Source organism: Octopus sinensis, linkage group LG10 (assembly GCF_006345805.1).
Source record: "Octopus sinensis linkage group LG10, ASM634580v1, whole genome shotgun sequence".
Classification (NCBI taxonomy): domain Eukaryota; kingdom Metazoa; phylum Mollusca; class Cephalopoda; order Octopoda; family Octopodidae; genus Octopus; species Octopus sinensis.
Window position 1 is genome coordinate 59437620 of NC_043006.1, and position 26717 is coordinate 59464336.

Genomic DNA, 26717 nt, shown 5'->3' on the forward strand with positions numbered 1-26717 from the left:
TGATTGGATATATGACGAGGGATGCTTACCCAATATAGATGCGAAGGTTCCTTGAAAGTTTGTTTCAAAAAATTCACTGAAGCTCTTCACTAAATAGTGATCGGGATTCTTCTGCGAATTCACTTCAACACCAAAAGCCGTTGTCAAAATGACGTCCAATGTGTACCAAGAAAATACTCTGATAGTTAGAAAGAGATTTATTTTTCAATGATAATCGGAAGGAATTTTATTAAGGAAGTATATATAAGGGCTAGTTCCTTCCAATAAAATTTAAGTCTTAAATTTACTAACAGTTTCTTAAAGGTGAATTTTGTATGTTTTACTACTGACTTTTCAGATTGCAACAAGATAAGCGATCTTTAAGAAGAGATTTATAATAGCTTGAATTCCTGACAGTAATATTATATATTTGGTAGTATTATTGATGGATACTTGGATTGGTGCCATACTGCTTGTCTTTGTAGAACTTAGTCTCATATATACAAAATTACACAGAAAAGAGATTATCAAAAACCATTTATTATAACCCACTGAGTTATGATATTCCTGAATCTCATTTATTCTAGAGTTGAGTTTGTTTTACATCGTTCTAGATTCTTCTATTATAATTCGATTAGCATCCCGGATATGTTATAGAAATATTAAATCAGGTCCTATACTTGAGTGGCATTTTATTTTATAGACCTTAGAAGGGTGAAATGCGACGGTGACCTTAGAAGGTTTAAGAGTCAGAACGTAAAAGATTATAAACAAATACGGACACCTTATCATTTTAATTCCTTGTTTTATTCGATATCGATTAAAAGAATTGATGAAACAAATTTTAATTAACTATGCCTTCTTCCACATGACGTTGCGGTTTTATACTAATGTGATAAGCGACGCCTGTCCAAAAGAAAATTGCTCAATGAAAAAAAGGTACCAACCGGCTGGCATTCTGTGCATCTGACTGCAACGCTCTATACGGTTGACGTATAACCTTCTGTTTTATAATACCCACTCTTGCCGCGTTACCTATCTATCTACACTTGATAAAGTGGATGTAGGTTTAGTGCATTTGGTGATTTTAACAAGTTGAACAACAATGAATTTGAAAGAGGAACATGTTTGTGACAAATTTTCTTTCAAACTGGGCAGCTTTTACGGATGTTATAATAGGCCTTTGGTGAGGATTGCTTGATTTGCACACAATGTCATGAGTGCTACTAGCATTTCATATCAAGTAGGCCATCCATCAGACAGAATCCGAATTGTGAACGAACTTCCACGACATTGGACAACGATCACATTGCGAAACTTGTTGCCTGACTTTCCATGAATTTTCCAATTACATAGGCAATGGTAAACTTTTATGTCAGATGATTTAGAAAGAAAAATAGATGTATACTGTTGCCACAAAAACCTGTCGATAGATTAACAACAGTATAACCAAGTCACAGTGAGCCATGTGCTGTTTGGTTATTCAAATGTTGGAAGTTTTACGCTATAGAATGAAAAGAGGAGTCATTGCAATCGGTTCGATCATTGCCAGTGCAACTAAAAAAGTGCTTCTCATACAAACATGAAAATGATCTTGATTATCTCTTCTGTTGAAGGCGAATTGGAAATGTGTCGTTCATCTTGAGTTTGTTCCATGTAGCCAGATAATCAGTTAGGAGTTTTACTTGGATATCCTGAGCTGTTTAAAAGAGACATTGGGAAGGTACAATTTTGAAGTATGGGTAAGCTAAACCTGAATGCTTGCACCACGATGAGTCACCTGCTCTCACACCACTCCTTATCTTTGACTTTCTGGCGAAGCACCTGGCGATTTTGATCCTACCAGCCCCCCAATCCTTCGGATTTGGCCTCTGACAGATCTGGCCCCTGTATACTTTCTTTTATACTCAATGTCGGAATTTCCTCTGAAAGTCCCCACCACCACCACCATTCCATATATTTGACAATAGACGCGATCGAGGAAAAGTTGCTACGAAAACTATGTACTACTCTGTCAACTCGTTGTTGGACCGTTTCCCAAACTGTAAACCAAAGAAAAAAATGGAGGGGAGTGGTTTATCATTCTCAGCATTTCTATTTATATTAATATTATACTACATCATCCCATTTCTTTTCCGTTCTAACAACATTATTTAAAGGCCTTTTATTATGGTAAATTGTATAAATTGGGGGCGCGATAGCCCAGTGGTTAGGGCAGCGGACTCGCGGTCGTAGGATCGTGGTTTCGATTCCGGGCGTTGTAAGTGTTTATTGAGCGAAAACACCTAAAGCTCCACAAGGCTCCAGCAGGGGGTGGTGGCGAACCCCGCTGTACTCTTTCCCCACAACTTTCTCTCATTCTTTCTTCCTGTTTCTGCTGTACCTGTATTTCAAAGGCCTAGCATTGTCACACACTGTGTCACACTGAATCTCCCCGAGAACTACGTCAAAAGTACACGTGTCTGTGGAGCACGTTAATTTCATAAGCAGGCTGTTCCGTTGATCGAATTAACTGGAACCCTCGTCGTCGTAACCGACGGAGTGCCACGATTGTCTAAAGTTAAAAGACTGTACGAAGCTATCTTTGTTGATGTTAATGTCACCAGTATTTAGTTATCTAAATTTTGTAGTGAAAAGAAAACAACATACTCACACTTACGTTTTCATATCTGATTCTTTACCAGATTTTGCAATAGATGCAAAATTGTCATCTAAGTGATTAACAACGTTATCGATGAGAAAGGACATCTGTTAAGAATAAATAAATATTAAAATCAAAACAACCTGTTTCATATGGCTGTTCCCCAAATTAAAAATTTCATAAAAGTCATGATATGAATGAAAATAAATGTAAGAAATAAAGAAACCAACACAAATGCAGATATTCAGAAGAAGTAAAGACATTATAGTCTTTAGATTCTAATGTTTGTACTTAATAATAACTGATATAAACGTTGGCTGGTTGGTTAGTTGGTTGGTTCCTTAAAAATCCTTTAAAATGTTTCAGCCCGAAGGCTGCGGCCATGCTGGGGCACCACCGCTGAATGAGCTACACAAATATGTGAATCCACCTCTGATACATGGCACTTGATCAACAAGGGAGTTCGATGCCGCTGCCCGCATCTGTGTCTCCTGTTGTGAGGTAGGTTCATCTGGGACACCCGGCAAGAAGAGATCCAGTTTAGTTTTAAAGAAACCCACACCCACACCATGCAAGTCACTCAGGCATTTAGGGAGGATGTTAAAGAGCTGTGGTCCTCTGAAACCCAAGCTGTTGCAGTATCTGGTCCTGTATTTTGATGGTGATGTTGGAATCTTTGGCGAAGTAAAAAGAGGGAAGGAGAGAGAGAAAGTATAAAAGAGAAATACGGAACGAGTTAACATCAGATATGCTGGATGAGTGCACATGCTGGGCTTGGTGGCACACAATAAGTAAAAGAACGCTACACACATTGTCATGGAGAATTTATAATAGACAGGAGGGTTGATGGAGGTGGAGGTGAAAGAAGGGTTGAAGGAGAATTAAGAGGGGTTAGGAAAGATGAAGAAGAGGAGGAAGAGGAGAGGACGAAGAGAGGGAGAGTAAAGGACAGAGAGTTGATAGAAAGCGGAGTACTAATGAGAAATGTGTTGTTCTCTGTAGCCAAAAGACAATATGCGATTAGCATATTTACGTTAGAATCCGCCGGAACGTATTAAGAATGAATATGTACGCCAGTGTCTATTTTTATTAAATTTTATTTTAAGGTAATAACTAATGTTCTTCTGAAAATCGTCATTTTCAGTAGAATATCTTGTGTCTCGGTATATTCTGAAAATTTGTATTTATTTCATGATTTTGCATAAAGACCAAAAGATTTCAGGATAGTTAAATTATAATCATTGTATATGTGCCATATTTTTTTTATATTATCCATGGTAGCAAAAGTATAATTCCACAGTTAACTGTTATATGACGAATAAAACTCGAGTAAAATATATTATTTTACTTATTATTTATGCGCCCTTTTCAAGCCTAGCCAGGCTCATGGGCCCGGTTTCCTAGCTTGACGGAACACCAGTCCTTCGCAGCGTTGCCCAAGGACAGAAAGAAAGAAAGTTTGGGCGAAAGAGTACAACAGGGATCGCCGCCACCCCCTGCCGGAGCATCGTGGAGCTTCACGTGTTTTCGCTCAATAAATACACACAACGCCCGGTCTGGGAATCGAAACCGCGATCCTCCGACTGCGAGTCCGCTGCCCAAACCACTGTGCCATTTCGCCTCCATTAAAATATATTATACTGAATGATTTTCCTTCGTTTTATTTAACGCGAAACGCATTTATTATTTCTATGGAAATTCATTTACCGACTGACATTTTATGGCACCAAGATCTTTTAATATCGAAAACATATTAAGCGGCATCTTGGAGACACCGTATTTAGGGAATGTGTAGTGCATGCCTGCTTCATAATAAACCACTTCAATCTGGATATCTAAGATCCCATATTTTACATTTTCAAACGTTTTCTTATATTTCAAATATTCTTTTGTCTATTAATACGTGGAAATGAATCATAGGTGTTTCTCTTTTCGTATATAAAGCCCACAGTTGCTTTCATTAATACTCTTGTATTATATGTTTTGCAGAAAAAAATAGTACATGCTTAACGAAAGCATTAAAATGACTGGATAATTATTATCTAAATAATTTTAGCAAATTTTATAACAACCTAACTTTAGATGTGATGGCTAAATCAAACTAAACAAAAGGAACTAAAGAACCGCGTTTACCTGTTTCATGCGTTTTGATCTGAAAGCCGGGCTGAGAACACTTCTTACATACTTCCAGCGATCGTCTTTTAGAGAATTTAAAAAGTTTTCACTGAATTCATCGGGTGGGAGGAAATTCTATCGCAAAGAAATAAATCATGCTACAGAACTAAATCATACTGCGTTTAAACAAAGGTTGAATAATATAAAACTTAATGAAATATTCGCCTTCTTACTTCCCTGTATGTATGGCAACTAATTTTATTTTAATTCCACATAAAGCAATATAGTGTGTCTATGTAGAAATAGTACACTCGGTAGTCTATATTAGGCACCTCCAAAGACATAAAAAAGAGGTAGCAAGGCTGAAGTACAATCATCTTGGACGCAGGTTAATAAGGTACAACATTTTATCTGTTCTATTCATACCGATTAACGAAGAAATGGGCTCCAAAAGTGTATTCGAGCCTGGAAATCCGGTCAAATTAGTTGATATTCTCCACAATCCACCACTAATTGCAAAAGAAACGAAACCTGTTGGGATTTATTCAGTAGGGTACCCTTCATGATATACTAAAAGTCCCACAAAATCTTTTGAGTGGAGTAATATTTTGTACAAGGGCGAGCTTTTGAATTTCAGGATTAGACGACCTAGGTACAGACAAGGCCAGCAACACTTCTTATAAAGCTATCAGCATATCTTTCACATGGAAATATCTACCAAGAGTTTTGGGGCTGGCCTGTACCTTTACCAGGGGTAGCTTCACTTCACCTTAGCCCTTAACTGGCGTTTTATGTGCTATACGATTGGTATAAGAAGTGTGTATGATATGGCATGTCCAAGTATTGGATTCTGAAGCTGGGATGCTTGCGCTACATGTATGACATCAGTACAGGTAGTAATATTCATAACTACATGTAGCCTTTCCCATAACGTCTGTCTTTAGGCCTATATTAATATTCAACCATTTTCTTTTCAGGATCATCATGACAAATTCATGCTGAAACGTTCTTCAGACAGTGAAACAGTGCCCAATCTTCGCTGCAAAGAATCATTTTCATACAAGGACCACTGTTTGTTCTGTGGAACAGGTAACAAATATGGCAGTAAAAATAAGCAATTTGACTTAATTCCTGTTTTGATATTAGGTTTTTTGACAGCACTATTATCAAGGTTTGTGATGACCGTAAGGATGATTGGGCAGAGGAGGTAAGCGGCAGGGAGTTATTTGCACAAGACCTTTTATGCAGCTGATGCTTTATACCACCAAGCCTGCAGTGGGAACTTCTGAAACAGGAAAGGGGGTTCCTCAGTTCTTTGATGTTGAGAGCCTGTCGAAAAAGTGGGAAGTAGGAGACCATCGGATACAGTTTAGGGCAAATGCTTCTCAAAAGTAGTGGTGGCGGTGGCGGTGGCGGCGGCGGCATAAGCAGCAGCAGCAGCAGTAGCAGTTGTTGTAGTAGTAGTAGTAGTAGTGGTGGTAGTAGTAGTAGTGGTAGTAGTAGTAGTAGTAGCAGTAGTAGTAGTAGTGGTGGTGGTGGTAGTAGTGGTGGTGGTAGTAGTAGTAGTAGTAGTAGTAGTGGAAGCAGCAGCAGTTGTGGTAGCGGCGACAGCAGCAGCAGCAGTAGTAGTAGTTTTTTCCTCCTCGTTTTTAAATAAGCATCCCGCCACCCTTGAAGGTACAACTATTCCGTCCGTTGATTGAAACCCACCATGCTTGCTTTTTATGGCTTCCTTGCCCTCTTTCTTATTTCTTTACTGCCCACAAGGGTATTTGAACTCAGAACGTAGCGGCAGACGAAATACCTATTTCTTTATTACCCACAAGGGGCTAAACATAGAGGGGACAAACAAGGACAGACATAGGTATTAAGTCGATTACATTGACCCCAGTGCATAACTGGTGCTTATTTAATCGACCCCGAAAGCATGAAAGGCAAAGTCGACCTCGGCGGTATTTGAACTCAGAACGTAGCGGCAGACGAAATACCTATTTCTTTACTACCCACATTGGGCTACACACAGAGGGGACAAACAAGGACAGACAAAGGGATTAAGTCGATTAGATCCACCCCAGTGCATAACTGGTACTTATTTAATCGACCCCGAATGGATGAAAGGCAAAGTCGACCTCGGCGGAATTTGAACTCAGAACGTAGCGGCAAACGAAATACCTATTTCTTTATTACCCACAAGGGGCTAAACATAGTGGGGACAAACAAGGACAGACACACGGATTAAGTCGATTACATCGACCCCAGTGCATAACTGGTACTTATTTAATCGACCCCGAAAGGATGAAAGGCAAAGTCGACCTCGGCGGTATTTGAACTCAGAATGTAGCGGCAGACGAAATACCGGTAAGCATTTCGCCCGGCGTGCTAACGATTCTGCCAGCTCGCCGCCCTTCAAAATTTAAATTATTGCAAAACTGGAAAAAAATTCATATTACTCACAAATCTGTTGATAAAACTGGAAAATTCAGAGACACATATTTGTTTGATAATGTCTGGGTCACTGATCAAGATTGTTGGTTGAAAACCCACATAGAATCTATATTGATAAATCCAAACACGATAAAAATTACTAAGATAATAATGCCTATGAACTCTTTTATCTGTTGTATATAGTATAACAACGCACGCATTCAGGCACATACGCACGTACACACACACACACACACACACACACACACACACACACACACACCCACACATATTCTTTTTTGCGAAGTGATGATTACAGGAAATAGCTACTACCCCTTCTTCAGGTAACAACCTAATCTTTACTCTTTTACTCTTTTACTTGTTTCAGTCAGTTGACTGTGGCCATGCTGGAACACCACCTTTAGTCGAGCAAATCGACCCCAGGACTTATTCTTTTTTAAGCCTATCGGTCTCTTTTGCCGAACCGCTAAGTTACGGAGACGCAAACACACCAACATGCTGGGGGAACAAACACAGACACACAAATATAGACACACACACACACACACAACACACACACACACACATATATATATATATATATTATATATATATATATATATATATATATATATATATATACATATATACGACGGGCTTCTTTCAGTTTCCGTCTACCAAATCCACTCACAAGGCTTTGGTAGGCCCGAGGTATAGAAGAAGGCACTTTCCCAATGTGTCACGCAGTGGGAATGTACCCAGAACCATGTGGTTGGTAAGCAAGTTACTTAACACACAGCCACTCCTACGCCTACCTCAGTACAAAAAAAAACAGATGGTCAAAACGGGAATGTCTCTAATCGTAAGTGATCGATTAGGGATAATACTGGGATAATGATTTCAACAGCTACGAGGGTAGCTAAAGTTAGTTTTGTGATATTCAATTGGATATTTCGACTTCTGTCATAATTGGTCTTGATTGACTTTAGACATATTTATATGAAAAAGCAAGTATCCCGTTCCATTTGTTCTTTTAAAGGAGATTTCATTAGTTAAAAAGCGTTTAACAAACCCAACAACTTTGCCATATTTCTTCTTCATTTCAGAGTCAAATTTCACCATGCCCTGCAAATACAATATAATTAACAGCCATACGAAAAGAAAACTTATGTAATATCGGAAACAAATTATTGTTATCGTCAATTTTAAGCCCGTGTATTATGATAATGTGAAGGCAAATAGACTGTGTTTTTATTATCTTTTTACAAGCTACTTGAAATAGAAAATTCCGCTGCTCCTTCAATATATTTATTAATATCTACTGAGTCTGATGAGAAGCGGTGCTGAGAGAACTGGTGAAGCAATTCCTCATGGGGAGAAGATGTATAAATGCACAAACATAAAAGAGGATTTAAGCTCAGTACGCAAAGGCCTATTACGTGAAGGGTTTTAATTTTCTCTTCATTCTGTTGAAGTTTTTCTTTATTTGGTAATTAGAGGATCGTGGTCTTTGTGGGCTTTTCTTGACTTATGAACCAATCAATATTCTTAAGTCTTAACTTCTGAATTTTTGTGGGTTGATATCTTAAAGAAAAGCCGATGAAAATAGGATTTCCTGAGGGTTGCAGCTCTGGACAAGAAGTATGAGTGTGAATATTTACGCTGGAATTGCAGTAGCTGAAATACTGGAGAATAGATGGTTGTAACAAGCGATCTCAGGTGGATCGTGAGTAAAGTTTATGCGTCAGTCCAGATGAGCTTACGATTTTGTCGTAAAAAAAAAACATTAAGTGTGAAAGTCAGTTTTGGTAGTAAACCTTTGCTAATCAGATGGATATTTTTTACGGGCTGGAGGGGGCGCAGCTTTAGATGCTTCTATGTATAAGAGTAGCACTGTAGGAGATATATGTGCCACAGTGGTCACACTTAGATTTGTATAGAATTAATAACTTATGAAGCCTGAAATTTATGCTTGTCATGAAAAGGAAACCTGGTGTTTAGAATGTCCGTGTTATATAAAAGTCTCGAATATTAGAGATAGATAGAGATTTCAAGAATTCGCGGCAGTTTTGATGGATGTAGTTTCTCTACATCAAAACCATAGCCATATCTTCGTTATACATGACTCTGTACTTGTTATGCGTTTCGATTGCTCTTTATACTGTAGCAATGGAGTTGGTTATAACCAATCCAAGTTTACGCCTGAATTTCTGTTCATGAAGGATATACGTACCTAGTCTGGATTCCTTTGTTGCATATGGATAAGGGTTTGCGTGTGGAAGTCTAAAGAGGTGTAATGTGTCGTATCATCTGCATGAAAATTTATAAGTTTAAAAATAGTTGAAACATGCTGAATGTATGATAATCAGTTGCAGTATTGATGGAAACACAAAAGAAAAGAAATGGTACTTACTTTATATGCAAGAGGGAAAAGGTGGCCCACAATTGCGTAAGCTTCGGGACCAGGAATACCAAACTTCTTAAGATATGAATGCTTGTATTTCCCGAAACTTGAAACGATAAAGAAAAACGTCTTTTGATAATAGAGAAAGAAGGAATTGAATATTAAAATATAACTATGCAAATGATAGTCAGAATGGTCCGGAATGAAGTATATAATCTTGATTATCCAGTTTGATATATCGTCATAAAACTGATGTATATATCTGTTTTCAACGTGTCATCTTGGCTCTCATAAAAGTGAGGTGTATATTAAAATTGTTATTTGCATTTATAAGGCAAAATTTGCTAATACTTGTATAGCATAGATACATGCACACAAGGCGGCGAGCTGGTAGAAACGTTAGCACGCCGGGCGAAATGCTTAGCGGTATTTCGTCTGTCGTTACGTCCTGAATTCAAATTCCGCCGAGGTCGACTTTGCCTTTCATCCTTTCGGGGTCGATAAATAAAGTACCAGTTTCGCACTGGGGTCGATGTGATCGACTTAATCCCTTTGTCTGTCCTTGTTTGTCCACTCTATGTTTAGCCCCTTGTAGGTAGTAAAGAAATATATATACATGCACACTCATACGTACATACATACGAATATATATCACCGTGACCCACCAGGCTATCAGATGTTGCTACACGTCGCTGGTCACAATGCGCTTCGCATTGTTCTAGCCTTCAAGTCACGCCACCCCGCTGGCAAAGCGAGCTGGCCTACAGAAAAAAAAGTGAGAGAAAGTTGTGGCGAAAGTGTACAGCAGGGATCACCACCACCCCCTGCCGGAGCCTCGTGAAGGCTCCGGAAGGGGTGTTTTCGCTCAATAAACACTCACAACGCCCGGTCTGGGAATCAAAACTGCGATCCTACAACTGCGAGTCCGCTGCTCTAACCACTGGGCCATTGCGCCTCCACACGGATATATGTATATGTACACACGCACACACTCAAACACACATATATATTCATACATATATATGCATGTTTATTACTGCATATATGCACACATATATATATAAAACTACATTAATCTAATGTGTGTATATGTGTGTGTATGTGTGTACATTTCATGCAAATATTTATTAGGTCTGGAATTTAAAATTTTAAATGCTGTAGCGCAGGGTTTATTGCTGGTAAAAAAAAACAAAGATTTTTGTGGTTATCTACACACTTTGACTCTGCTGGCTATTCCAGTTAATGTCATACACTCATGAGATACAAACAATCCAGACAAAATGTAGCCCTTTAGCGTCCAAAGTGGGACTCGGGCATGGCTGTAAAAAGTATACTCCATGAAATATCCGGTTACAGGAAATACTATAAACACCAAACAAGTGAACATAGATAATCGCTGCGTTTTGTTGAATTAGAAAGAAAGTATAATGCAGCTAACGTTAGTGTATATTTTTATATGCATACGAATAAAACCTTAAGTGGAATTGTAAAAATATTGAAGATTTTTCTGAAGTTTAAAGTGTGACATGCTTTACTTACATTCCGACAATGGAGATTTGTATCTTTGTTGGATTTCTTATCGATAAAAGCAGAAGAGGAAATACATACATACATACATACATACATACATACATACACACATACATACATACATACATTCATACATACATACATACATGCACGCACGCACGCACGCACGCACGCACGCATACATACATACCATACATACATACATACATACATACATACACACATACATACATACATACATTCATACATACATACATACATGCACGCACGCACGCACGCACGCACGCACGCATACATACATACATACATACATACATACATACATACATACATACATACATACATACATACACATACATACATACATGCATGCATACATACATACATACATACATACATACATACATACATACATACATACATACATACATACATACATACATACATACATACATACATACTGAGTGACTCAAGGATACTACACCAGACTTAGGAAAATATGGCAGTCGGAACTCTCCTCTTTCAACAAAACAATATCCCACAATGCACTTGCAGTACCTGTGCTAATCCCAACATTTGGGATCCTTGATTGGTCTGTAGAGGAAATCCACTCCATAGATATTAAAACCCGCAAAATCCTGACAACAGCTGGGAACTTCCAGAGAAACAGTGATGTTGACAGGCTCTACCTAAGAAGAAATGAAGATGGTAGACACCTGAGATCAGTGCAGACGGCCTTCGAATGTCGCATGGTATCACTCAGGCAGCACCTGCTGAACAACAGCAGCAAAAGTAAATATATAAATGCAATCCTGAAAAGTGAAGTGAACAACATTGTACGAGTTGTCAGTGAGCTCCTCAAGAAGCACTCTCTCCCTGATGATCTCCTGTACAGCCCCAAAACAGCTGAGCTCTCTTACTTCGAAGAAGACCTGGATGGAAAGCACTCAGCATATGAAAAAAGACTATGCATGGGTATGTTGCTCGGAAGCTTGAAGAAGACAATAGAATTGACGCGAAGCGCAGCCTGTCTTGGACACAAGACCACTACATCACATCACACTTTGAAGGCTATGCGTTTGCAATCCAGGAACAGGAGATTGCTACAAATTACCCGGTGAACAAGAGAGACGGTGACGCTCTTGCAATCCCAAGGTGCAACCGCATGTGTAGACTATGCCATGTTTCTGTGGAAGACATCAAGCATGTGATTAGCAGCTGTCCTAAAATGTCATCACCTCCGTATGCGACACGATGTTGTCGCTAAAACATCCGCAAAAAAAGACTGTCTTCAAACAAACTTAGAAAATCCTTCTGCTATGGAATACATTCATTAACACCAACTCAAGGAATACTGGTGGAATATTCCCATCAAAACTTCTGTCAAATGTAAACATAACAGGCCGGATATTGTTGTTTGGGACGGAGAAAATAGGTACATACCGTCATAGACGTCATTTGCCCTGCAGGTATAAATGTCTCTTTGAAAATCAAAGAAAAAGAGAATATCTATGGACAACTGCTTCGGAACTTTCAGCTTCTATATCCAGACTATGAATTCATATTCATACCAATAATAATTGGAGCACTAGGTTTTGTTAGCGAATTTGGATAAACTGGGATTTTGAAAGAGAGAAATCGACCGGCAAATTTGTACATTACAAGCGTAATCTGTGAGTGGAACAGTAAAAATATGCAAGACTTTACTCAAGTTCTAAATGTGAATTTGTCTGTGTTAACTACATCCCAAAGACGGAGCCTTGTATCTTTATTGGAAACAGGCTCCCTCCTCACTGGAAGATTTATAATAATTAAAAAGTAGAAGAGACATACATACATACATACATACATACATACATACATACATACATACATACATACATACATACATACATACACACATACATACATACATACATACATACATACATACATACATACATAAAGAGTGGGCCAAATGTCATGATCATGTCTGAAATTTTTAATTATTTTTAAAAATTACTTTTTGTGTATTTTTCTTTACAGATTTTGTTTCACACTAATCATACTTATATCTCCTTTATATACTGTTTATATAATCTTAAATTTATATAATCTTAAGTTTATATACTCTTAAATTTGAAACAAAGAATAAAGGCGTTATTAAATATTCAAACCTCTTCATGTCTTTTCGCCCAGCCTATACATACACATACATACATACATACATACATACACAGACACACACATTTGCATGTATAATATGTAAATATATGTATGTATGCTTGCGTATGTATGTGTGCGCACATGTGTGTATAAATGAAATATTGCTAGTCCTTCCTCTAACCACATATCCCACTCTTCTTACATAAGCCATAACTTCGCTTCGACAAGCTATACTGTAATTTCTAGATACATTACAAATAACAGTCACGTTTCTCTCTTAACACATTCCATCATCTCACATTTGGAGAAGGCACGGTGGGGAGGGGAGTTCTGTATATACAAAAAAAAAAACGAGATAATATATACATTGTATAAAACTAGCGGAGAAACCGCACAGGTTTGATATTAGATACACAAATTGTATCAAATATATAGTCAGAGTCATACGATTGATTACATAAACAAATATAAAAGCCAGGATCGAATTAACATGACAAGAAAACATCCGTCGTGTACATATTTTCTCTATTCTTCCTCAGGCTCTATAGCCCCAGATAACTGACTTTCTGTGAACCCAGTAAATTTGCTTTGTTAGTAACCTGTGTCGATTTGGTCACCCATAACGGTAACCGATATGTGCACCATGTTATGATAAAACATCTATTTAAGTTAAATCTATTACATCAACTATTTACTCTTTTACTCGTTTACTTGTTTCAGGGATTAAGTCGATTACATGGACCCCAGTGCGTAACTGGTACTTATTTAATCGACCCCGAAATGATGAAAGAAAAAGTCGACCTCGGCGGAATTTGAACTCAGAACGTAACGGCAGACGAAATACCTATTTCTTTACTATCTACAAGGAGCTAAACACAGAGAGGACAAACAGGGACAGACAAAGGGATTTAGTCGATTATATCGACCCCAGTGCGTAACTGGTACTTATTTAATCGACCCCGAAAGGATGAAAGGCAAAGTCGACCTCGGCGGAATTTGAACTCAGAACGTAACGGCAGACGAAATACCTATTTCTTTACTATCCACAAGGAGCTAAACACAGAGAGGACAAACAGGGACAGACAAAGGAATTAAGTCGATTATATCGACCGCAGTGCGTAACTGGTACTTATTTAATCGACCCCGAATGGATGAAAGGGTTAAATGGACCTCGGACGAATTTGAACTCAGAACGTAACGGCAGACGAAATGCTGCTAAGCATTTCTCCCGGCGTGCTAACGATTCTGCCAGCTCGCCGCCCTTCATTGAAACATTTAAATTGCTTCCATACACCAGACCAGAGGTTTATTGTCTATTTTAGATAAGTATCCATTTTGAAGCTCACTTATTTGAAACATTTCTCTTGATAATTTTCATGCTTGAAATTTTGTACTAATCAATAACTTTGGAGAGATCTAAATCATGTTTCGAAATTGAGAAAAGCCGCAAAGGTGTTAAAATTGCTCTTATAAGTTTATATGAATGACGAGGTAATGTTTAAAAGAGTGTTTATAGTATTAATTCATAATGAGTATAACCAATGGTCTTTATTAATCTGATGATTACACAGTTATATGACGATATTAAACGACGTAATATTTAAAACTATATAAAATTACTTACATGTATAAAGAGAGAAATAAGCCGCCGGCAATGGCAAAAATTAGCAGCTCGATATTATACTGAAGCTCCATGAATCTTGATAGCAACTTCTGTTTCTGATAATGAACTATAAAGTCAAGAACGAAAATGAGCGTAATAAATCGTCGTTTTAAAATGATAAACAGGATATCTGATTTCCATAAAACGTGTTCGTTTGATAACTAATACTATGTGCAAGATAACTAGCTCAACCATGAGTGCTAATTATAGATTGTATAATTAGATTTGAATTTATAGTACAAGCGGTCTTAGATAAGAGAAGTGTATGAAATCATTCCTGTTGCTTCATATAGAGGCCACAGTTTCCTGAAAACAATTATACAATATAAATAATGCTTTCAAATTTTGTCACAAGGCCAGCAATTTCAGGGAAGTGGGTAAGTTGATCCCAGTGTTCAACTAGCACGTATTTTATCGATCGCGAAGGTGAAATGCAAAGTCGACGTCGGTGTAATTTGAACTCAGGAGGTAAAACCAGTCGAAATGCCGCTAAGCATTCCGCCTGGCATGATAAAAAAAGTGTTTATTATGGAAAATGTTTAAAAATCTTTCTTGTAAAGTAGCAATTTCTTTATTTTTAATATAATTTTCATCTTTATTATATTTTATGTTACTTTGTTAAATACATTTTATAATATTTTAATCGTAGCCATACGCAAAGGCACGCAAGGTGCATATTTGTCATCTTATCACCAAGTCTAGAAGAGTTGTCCCCCTTCGCATCGATGGTATCGTCCCCTGCATAAAGCATGTTTTAAACGTGCATTAATCTTGTGAAAGCTGATGAAGATTACAACTACAGCCATTTTACACCGCACATGAAAAAAAAAAAAAGATTGAGTTCGAAAGCAGTGGCAAAAGAAATTAATGATGTGGAAGGTCCTGGAACTGTCAACGGACGTGTGGCACCTAACGGAGTCAGAGGTTTCAAGGATGATTAGACCATCCTAGAAGACAAACCAATGTCGAGGAGACTATCTGTTGTGAAAGATGAGACCTTGCTTGAAATGGTTGAACAACAGCGAAGTACAAACACTCGTGCGCTGTCGGTAGAACCTGATCCTTCATAAAGCTGCATCAGTCAACACCTCCATAAGCTCGCTTCTGAACAGACGCTGCTGAGATGCTCCTTGTTAACTGAATGACAAGACTCAACGACATGTGAACATATGAAAACAACTGCTGGCAGGTCCTTGAGACAACCGCTTTTGGCGTCGATTGTAAAGAAGGATGAAAAATGGATCTATTTTCGTAATCCAATAAGAGAAATCAGTGGCATCCTTCTGGCGAGGTTTCAAAATCTGTTCTCAAACGAGGCGTAGGAGTGGCTGTGTGGTAAGTAGCTTGCTTACCAACCACATAGTTCCAGATTTAGTCCCACTGCGTGGCACGTTGGACAAGTGTCTTCTACTATAGCCTCGGACCGACCAAAGCCTTGTGAGTGGATTTGGTAGACGAAAACTGAAAGAAGCCCGTCATATATATATGTGTGCGTGTGTGTGTGTGTGTGTGTGTGTGTGTGTGTGTGTGTGTGTGTGTGTGTGTGTGTGTGTGTGTGTGTTTGTGTGTCGATGTTTGTTCCCCCACCATCGCTCGGCAACCGACGCTAGTGTGTTTACGTCCCCGTATCTTAGCGGTTCGGCGAAAGAGACCGATAGAATAAGTACTAGGCTTACAAAGAATAAGCCCTTGGGTCGATTTGCTCGACTAAAAGGCGGTGCTCCAGCATTGCCACAGTCAAATGTCTGAAACAAGTAAAAGAGTAAGTGGTTAGAAGAGAAGGACATGTTGTGTTTGGTGGAATGTCGAGTGGGTATTGCACTATGAGCTTGTCCCAGGTGGACATACTATGGACGTTAACCTTTAGATTCAACAAGTGCAGTGAGTATATAGACATTGAAAACCCGCTGGCCTGTTAATATATATATTCTTTTCTTTTATTCTTTTACTTGTTTCAGCCATTTGACTGCGATCATGCTTGAGCACTGCTTTTAGTCGAACAAATCGACCCCAGGACTTATTCTTTTTAAGTATAAGTACTTATTCTATCGGTATATTTTACCGAACCGGTAGGTTACAGGGACATAAACATACCAGCATCGGTTGTCAAGCGATGTTGGGGTACAAACACAGCAGACACACAAGTATATGCATATATCACCGTCATCACCGTGACTGACCAGGCTATCAGATGTTGCTACACGTCGCTGGTCACAATGCGTTTCGCATATATATATGCATATGCATATATATATATATATATATATATATATATATATATATATATATATATATATATATATATATATAACTACAAGAGGCTTCCAAATAGGAAAGCCTTGTGCTAGAAAGAGCAATAGAAAACTCAAACCACCAATTAAGGATAAATTCTCGAAAGGAATGAAAATTGAAAACGTTTACCATCTCTATTATTTCCCAGACCATGGCTTCTAACTATTTCCAGCAAAAAAATATTTGCTGAGGCCAGTTTTCATCAGTGGGAAAGCCTTTGAATTTCAAATATAAACACAGCCAGATCCACATGTAAAACTAACTGCCTGTATATGCTAACTTTTCAGACCACTGCGTAGACGCAGATTATACCCGACGACAGAGAGGATGCCGGTAAAAATTTCGAACAAACTTTCCAAAGAATATTTAAATATAATAAATAACAATAGGGTGGTATGGGTGAATGCTAATACAACTACCATTTGTAGGTGATTCTCTACTATGGTGGATGACAACTTCCCACAACTCAAGCGTCAACCCTCCAACCCACGAGTCTGGTGAGGGTTTCACGAGGTTAAAGTGCAAATCTTACTTGAAACTATTTTGGTCGCCTTTTGTGACACGCAGAGAAAACGTTGGGTCTATTGTTTGACATACCGGTCCCAATTCAGCATTAGACCAACGTGAAATAATGAAGTGCTTTTGCTTAAGGCAACAACACTCTGCCCGATTCACGGATCGAACCCACGATCAAGTGATCATAATTGCAACATTCTAATTAACGGGTAGTGGAGGCACATAACCTAGAGGTTAGAGCAGCGGACTCGAGGTCGAGGGATTGCGGGTTCGAATCTCACACCGGGCGATGTGTGTGTTTATGAGCGAAACGACTAAGCTCCACGCGGCTCCGGCAGAAGGTAATAGCGAACTTCTGCTGACTCTTTCGCCATAACTTTCTCTCACTCGTTCCTCCTGCATCTTGCAGCTCACCTGCGACGGACGGGCGTCCCGTCCAAGTAGGGAACCTGTACGCCAAGGAAACCGGGAAAACGACCCTTATGAGCCAGACATGGCTCGAGAAGGAACAAACAATTAACAGGTGATGCGTCTTCACATGAAATATATACCATGAAACAGTTATCCCTGGAAATACCATGCATATTGAGCACTGGATAATATGAAATAATACCAAGACGAATTAATTTTGTGATGTTCGTTCATGTTTGGCAGATGTAATGGGTTTGAATTTTGATGCTTGGTAGTTTGGCTCCTGCACAAAAAGAAAATGGAAACATTTTTCATGGTAGTGACATCTATTCAAACAGGAATGATGCGATCCTTGTTTAGTACAACACATGCATAGTGAGCTAATGCCATCAAAAGCTGTCACATTTAAGGAAGGAATAATTTACAATATTCAACAATTTCAACATGAGAAAAAGGTCGATAATATGTACCCTTAATGAAACAAACTATTCTTGTATGACTGCACACAATCCTACTACACACTGAACATCATCAATTATAAACTATTAACAATCATCTTAAGCTGAACATATTTCCCATCCCTCATATTGGTGAGTTCTTTAAATGTCTTCATGTCACCCTTTATACAGATGGTAGTTAAATCACTAGTAATTTTGGAAGGAGACAGCTAAAAACAAAGACAATCTCAAAATTACAATTTAGTTAATTCTGTTTCAAGGAATGGCAAGTTTTGGCTATGAAATAAAACTGAAATATGGAAAAGTATCAGGGTATGTAGATTTTAACACTTATGGCTCATGAGTGGCTGTGTGGTAAGTAGTTTGCTTACCAACCACAAGGTTCCGGGTTCAGTCCCACTGCGTGGCACTTTGGGCAAGTGTCTTCTACTATAGCCTCAGGCCGACCAAAGCCTTGTGAGTGGATTTCGTAGACGGAAACTGAAAGAAGCCCGTCATATATAAGTGTATATATATATATGTGTGTGTGTGTGTGTGTGGTGTGTGTGGTGTGTGTGTGTGTGTGTGTGTGTGTGTGTGTGCGCGTTTGTCCGTGTTTGTCCTCCCAACATCGCTTGACAACCGATGTTGGTGTATTTACGTCCCCGTAACCTAGCGGTTCGGCAAAAGACACCGATAGAATAAGTACTAGGCTTACAAAGAATAAGTCCTGGGGTCGATTTGATCGACTAAAGGCGGTGCTCCAGCATGGCCACGGTCAAATGACTGAAAGAAGTAGAAGAAAGAAAAGAAAAAGAATATACGTATATATATATATATATTATATATATATATATATATATATAATATATATATATATATAATATATATATATATATATACTATATATATATATATCTATATATATATATATATATATATATTATATATATATATATATATATATATCTATATATATATATATATACGTATATATATTATATGAGCAAAGCAACAGCGAGAGTCAAAACAGTAATGACATATTCATTCCTAACCTTTACTCTTTTTCTAATTGTCAATACTTCTAACTATCTTCTAATTATCTTCCATTTTTGTAGATACATAACTACTATCCTATAATTATAAGTATCATGTTAACATAGGCACGGTACTCAGAATTAGGTGGAGAAAAGAACAGATAACCACATTGATATGGTACCTGACTTGCTTCCTTGTCCATGAATCTTATTATACAAGCTGTTGTTCTGTTCGAAATATAGCTGACTGTATCAGTTGTAAAGTTATACGATGACACACCTACATCTGACGATATTGAGTGTGGTCACAGTCGGTGATATAACACCGCCAGAGTTCATTAAGATGTACATTCATAATCGTCACCGGTAATTGCCGAAGTAGTTCATAAAATTTTAATCATTGACAAAAATGATTTTTCCATCTTTAACGCTTAATTATTTCTCTTTAACCGTTTTAATTTCAACTCTACAGTTAAATACGTCAGCGGATAGCATATTGGAAATTTTACTGCCTCTGCTGCAGATACAAACGCTACCAAATTATAACTTCTGAAAGATATACAGTGTAATTTTATAAGCACACTTGAATCGTATAGTTTTCATTTTCTCTTTTACAGATTTTACATTTTTTTTCAACCTCATATACTCGTCAACGATCCAGAAATAATCAAAGAAATTTCTGTCAAAGAGTTTGGATGGAAGCACTCCGTCGGTTACGACGACGAGGGTTCCGGTTGATCCGAATCAACGGAACAGCCTGCTCGTGAAATTAACGTGTAAGTGGCTGAGCACTCCACAGACACGTGTACCCTTAACGTAGTTCTCGGGGATATTCAGCGTGACACAGAGAGTGACAAGGCCGGCCCTTTGAAATACAGGTACAACAGAAACAGGAAGTAAGAGTGAGAGAAAGTTGTGGTGAAAAAGTACAGCAGGGATCACCACTATCCCTGCCGGAGCCTCGTGGACACAGAGAGTGACACTCACAACGCCCGGTCTGGGAATCGAAACCGCGATCCTATGACCGCGAGTCCGCTGCCCTAACCACTGGGCCATTGCGCCTCCTGTCAAAGAGTTTGCAATATTTACGAATAGACACGTGAGTTTACTTTGTAAAATTTATTTAAGACGTTTTACATTCAGCCGTGTGTCTAAACATCTTGATAAGTTTTCCTTTCCATTTTCGTCAGTTGATTTCCCTGTGTAACTTGATTTTTGTCTTTGTGTAGCAACTGTTATTTTCTGTTTGCTTACCCCTAGAAAGTACGAAAAATGACTAAATTTGTATTCAAACTTGGATTTTGTTACATTTATTCGAATCCCAAAGAATCCCGCTCAGCACATGACTATGGTGCTCCTCCACTAATCCCGCCCGTGATCAGAGATACACTTACTATCAGTCACTAATGGAATCAAATGTTTAGGTTAAGTAACAGAGAAGAAAGTCTGTGGTTTTGAGCAGAATATTTGCTATAACGATAATTTTGCTTCAGCAACTCAACGCTGAATCTGAAATGTAATAGAAAATAGGCCAGTTTGAAAACATTGATGTCCGGGTCTCAAAGGTAAAGTCTGAAGGGAATAGTAGTAATTTCATTTGATTTCTAGATGGAAGCAAATAAATAACACTTTCTGGCCAAAGACAACAAAAGGTAACCATCTTCTACCACAGTGTTTTCACCTGGGCGTGGATCTACAGCAGAATGGCGTAAAAGAAAAGTTTTCTTATTGAGCACAGATGATAAATGAGAAGAGAGAGAGAGAGAGAGAGAGAGAGAGAGAGAGAGAGAGAGAGAGAGAGAGAGAGATGTCCATGTTGGAGAATTCTGTTGATAATTTTTCCTTCCCATCTTAGTCGATGTCATTTTCTGCAGTGTAGCCCATGAGTGAATGATTTTGGAGTACATTAATGTGAGATTTTGTTGCGTGTAGGATCTGAAGAATCATGCTCAAGTGATTTTGTCTTCAGAGAGGCACAAGGTCTATTTTTCTTTGGCAGAGGCTGGATGTGTAACTGAAAGATAAATCAAGGATATTTGACGTATTTGTGTATTAATGAGGGACAAAACCAAATCAAAGTGTAGAATTTACGACTGTGAAAGATTCGGTTTTCCCGCTTTCAGTATCAGCCAATTTAGATGACTGTGAGATCCAAGAAGCGTTCGCGATTGATGACATCAACGAGGCGTATTTAGACATGAATAATTGTTTTACCATTAAATAGATACAGATTTAGCAGAAGTGTATTCCGAGGATTTGTGTATTGATCAGGCGTAATTACCGGGAACGAAACTAACTGAATTTACGTTTGTGAAAGTTTCGTTCTTTGAACTGACGGCATCAGTATGATGGGACGTGTCATGAGAGATGACATCAACGTGGATTATTGTGATATATAAATAAATTTCTTGCCATGATAAACATGTATTTAACATAATAATCTCATTTCTTGGACTTGATCATGATAAAGGTTCATTGAGTCAACTAAAATTTCGCTCCACACCTCTAACAATAAGTATGGTCATATCATATGTGATAGCAATAAGCATGGCCATATCATATGTGATAGTAATTGTTTAATCTTCAATCAATGTATTGAACACGTTAGAGATAACACACGACCAACAATCAAAGCAGGCTGCTGTAACTCTATGATAATTGATTAATTTCCGGGTTGTCATCAAATATGTAGGTTAGTTAATAATCAATTATTTGAATACTACTTATGTTTATATGATCATCGATTTCACCAACCTGAAATATGTGTCAGTAGATAATGCTAACCAAATTCTCACCAAATTTTGGTCTTCGGATTTATTCTTTTTTACTTTTCCTATCCTTCCCAACCACCCACAGAATGTGACCTATTCAGGTTTCTCCGCTTTTCTCACTATTTTAATTTCGGATATGAAATAATTGCCGTGTAACACTTTATTCTTTTCTACTCTAGGCACAAGGACCGAAATTTTGGGGGAAGGGGCCAGTCGATTAGATCGACCCCAGGACGCAACTCGTAATTAATTTATCGACCCCGATAGGATGAAAGGCAAAGTCAACCTCGGCGGAATTTGAACTCAGAACATATAGAGAGACGAAATACTGCTAAGCATTTCGCCCAGCGTGCTAACGTTTCTGCCATCTTGCCGCCTTGTGTGAACGCTTTATAGCTGCTGACTCCCATTATGTTTTCACACCTGAAATTTCTCATAAAGAGTTGATTAGATGACGCATATTCTTTGTAGAATGTGGTTCCTGAAGTCGAAACTGAAAATAAATTCCTAAGTTTTCTCACAGATAATCATCTTGCCAGCACTATACTGCTTCCAACGTTCAGTAACAGCCATTTAAAACACGTAAGATAAATTTTATTAAATTTTATATAGTTTAATTTCTTATTCTGAATTTAAAATACTCTAGGTGAAGGCGCGGGTGCGTGGTAAGAATTTTACTTCCCAAACTCATGGTTGTGTATTCAGTCACAGTGCGTGGGACCTTGGGCAAGTGATTTCTACGATGGCTTCAGACCGACCAAAACCTCATGAGTGGATTTGCTTGCTGGAAACAGAAAGAAGACCATCGTATGTATTTAGATTTATATATATATATATATATATATATATATATATATATATATATATATATATATATATATAGGTAGATAGATAGATAGACAGACAGACAGACAGAAAGACAGACAGACAGACAGACAGACAGACAGACAGATAGATAGATAGATAGATGGATAGATAGATAGATAGATAGATAGATAGATAGATAGATAGATAGATAGATAGATAGATAGATAGATAGATAGATAGATATAGATGTACCCATCATGACCCGTTGGGTTACAGCCCCACCAAGTTCAAAATGTAGATGTGCGGCGGGAAAGGAAAAAATACTATTTCATACAATAAAATTCTTAAATAATATAGTTCTCTTGCTTTTGGTGTGATCACATAAACACGACCAAGTGATTCTTCTTTGAAAACGTTCAAATGACCTTCAAGGTTTTTTTCCTCGCTTTGTTCTTTGACATTCTTTGTTACTACTGTTCCAAGTGAAATACATGGGTACTTCAGCATAAAGTAATGTTTTTGTAAAGTCATCATTGATGCACAATCAAAAGAATTTTGCCAATGTTGTTCTCGTATGTCGTTCATTAACAGCCATATCTATCCTCATTATTTCTGAGCAATATTCTTTGTTCATCTGTTAGATGAACTTGCAGTCATTTTAGGATTTTCAATTCATGAAGAAGCACCTGAAAAAGTAAGACTTCGACTGTTTCGGATTGTCCAATAGCTGTTGACAAATTTCGTTATCCTTGTTCATTTGAGCAGTAGCTTGGTCATTTCCTTTCAAAGTGTATTTCATGGCGTACTTAATTTACCTCAAAAAGCACCATCCGAACGTGGCCGATGCCGGCGCCGCCTTGGCTGGCTTCCGTGCCGGTGGCACGTTAAAAGCACCAACCGATCATGACCGATGCCAGACCCCCCCCCCCGGCACATGTGCAGGTGGCACGTAAAAAGCACCCACTACACTCGCTGAGTGGTTGGCGTTAGGAAGGGCATCCAGCCGTAGAAACTCTGCCAGATCAGACTGGAGCATGGTGCAGCCTTCTGGCTTCCCAGACTCCGGTCGAACCGTCCAACCCGTGCTAGCGCGGAAAACGGACGTTAAACGATGATGATGATGATGATGATGATGATGATGATGATGAATGCTCTTAAAAGAATCATTATAAGGTACAACGCATTTGTTGATATTTATTTTCCCATTCTTATGAGATTGAACTCCTCCTATTTCAACTGATGTTCTTCCATATAGAGATAGTCTCTCTCTGATTTTCTGCCTTTCGATTAAGACGATGAAGATTAGTGATTTATTTTAAACTAGCAGTATCGCCTGGCGTTGCTCGGGTTTGTAAGGGAAATAACTATATTAGCATTATTAGAGAGTTATAGCCAAAAGATAGCAAAAAAATGCATTAAAAATGGTTGACTCATCGTAGACATTTTTAGAGAGTTACTTCCCTTATATAATAGCGAAAAAATGCATTAAAATGGAAAAAAATGATGGTAAATTTTTTTTAAATCGTAGACTCATCGTTGACGCACGCTAATACCCATAAGGGCTCGATATGAATCACGACTATAAGATACCCGGTTTTGGTTAAACTGCACCGCAAAATGTGGGAGTAGTTAGGAATCTAAATCGTAGGAGACAGACACTCACACAACTTCACTTTTATATATAAAGATAAAATACTAATTTTCTCCTTTAAGAAAAAGCAATATCAAATAAACGTGATGCCAAAAATATTGAATAAAAATATAGGGAGAATTTCTATTTTTCAGTTCACGGCATTCTGAAAGTTGTATGAATGATTGAGAAGAAAAAAAAAAGGAAGAAAAAAGGACAGACAGCGATCATTCGACGACTCGTTGAAGCGTCGCCGCCAAAATCGACATAATCAACTCCATTTTTTTTAATAAAGTGGGGTATGACTATTTTATTCGTGATATTTATCGTCTTAATCAAATGGCAGGAGAAAAAACTTTGGAGTTTTAGTACACACACACACACACACACACACACACACACACACACACACACACAGATATATGTATGTATATATATATATATTATATATATATATATATATATATATATATATATATATATATATATGTATATATATATATGTATATGTATATATGTATTATATATATGTGTGTGCGTGTGCGTGCGTATGTGTGTGTGTATGTATATATGTATATATGCGAGAAATTGAGGTTATAAGAGGTAATGGTGTCATTGAGACCCAAAAGTGTCAGGTAATGCTGAATAGGTGCTATAGGTAGACCATAGTTAAGTTCTAGGGTCAGTAGTTTTGCGAATAAGGGGTTAAACGTTGGTCATATGTCAGAGTGTGTATATAAGAATTTTTTGCGTACTGAGATAAAAAAAAAACCCAAGGCTGTGTAGATATTAGAACATTTATAGATAGAAGGTCTTACAGCTGTTTCTAGGATATTTATTAATTATATCCTTTCATCGGAGACAGTGTGACAGGGTGGTTAAGTAATAGTTAGTTTATATAGGATACAAAATAGAGAGTGCGGTGGAGGAAAGAAAATGGATGTAAGATATGTAGGGATATTGAAGTTGTAGATCCATTTTTTAGGCAAAATGATATATATGTAAGATTCCAATACCTTATGAGTAAAATCCAACAGAATTTAAAATGGGTCCGTCCAAATATAGAGTTTATACACAATGTAAGTGTTCCTGTGCTCGGGAGTTTAACCTTGTTTTTCTTGATACCTAATGACACAAATGATATCACAATATCCCTCTATCTTGGTTACCAAATAATCTGAAATTGGGTTCTTTTTTAACAGATGAAGTTTAGCAAAGCTAATTTCACATCTCACTCCATTCTTATTTTACACTTCAAGAAACACTTCAAGAATCTGAGAAAGTTTTCACCTGAGAAACAACGAATTCAAATCGGTTCCAATCCCGACTTTCTCGGCAGAGCCTTCAGCAAAAATTGACTTTAATAGTATATGCATTAATAACATGATTATTGTTATTCTTCAACACACTCTCTTCTTCCAGGTTAGTACACACATATATATATATATTATATATATATATATATATATATATATATATATATGCCACCCTCTTAACACTCTGCGCTCAGACAATATCAGTTCTTATCACCGCCTCGATATGAAATTCCAGACACTCTGGAACACAGACATCAAATATATCATTTCACAGCAAAAGACAAAAACCGGCTTTTTTTCTACAATATTAAGACATAATCCTTATGTAAATAAATCATTGCACCTCACTCTTTAAATACATGAAAAATAAACAACCAAATTCTCTAGAAATGATAATTTTTTGACTGTCGCTCAAAACGGAAATTTGAAGCTTTTTGTTTTCTCATCAGAAAATTCCTCTTTCCATTAAACAATGCTATAGACTGCAAGGCGCTTATCTTGTCGTTCATAGCATTTACAATATTTACCTCTACAGAATCAATACAGAATGGCAAGAACAATCGACTGTGCGTTTTCTTTCTTAGGAATTAGAATATACG

General features: G+C 37.7%; 1 protein-coding gene across 1 annotated transcript in view; it reads right to left on the reverse strand.

Annotated features, from left to right (window-relative positions):
• The window catches only part of LOC115216235 (cytochrome P450 3A8-like), a 39679-nt gene extending 24700 nt beyond the window's left edge, over positions 1-14979 (reverse strand). Inside the window, exons 1-7 of the mRNA XM_036506711.1 lie at positions 14863-14979; positions 9573-9669; positions 8232-8284; positions 7190-7286; positions 4754-4870; positions 2639-2727; positions 30-178 (exon numbers count right to left, since the gene is read on the reverse strand). Of these exons, the coding sequence (XP_036362604.1) occupies positions 30-178; positions 2639-2727; positions 4754-4870; positions 7190-7286; positions 8232-8284; positions 9573-9669; positions 14863-14933 (673 nt within the window). The 5' untranslated portion in view covers positions 14934-14979. The remainder of the gene's footprint in view (positions 1-29; positions 179-2638; positions 2728-4753; positions 4871-7189; positions 7287-8231; positions 8285-9572; positions 9670-14862) is intronic.
• Positions 14980-26717: the final 11738 nt, after the last annotated feature.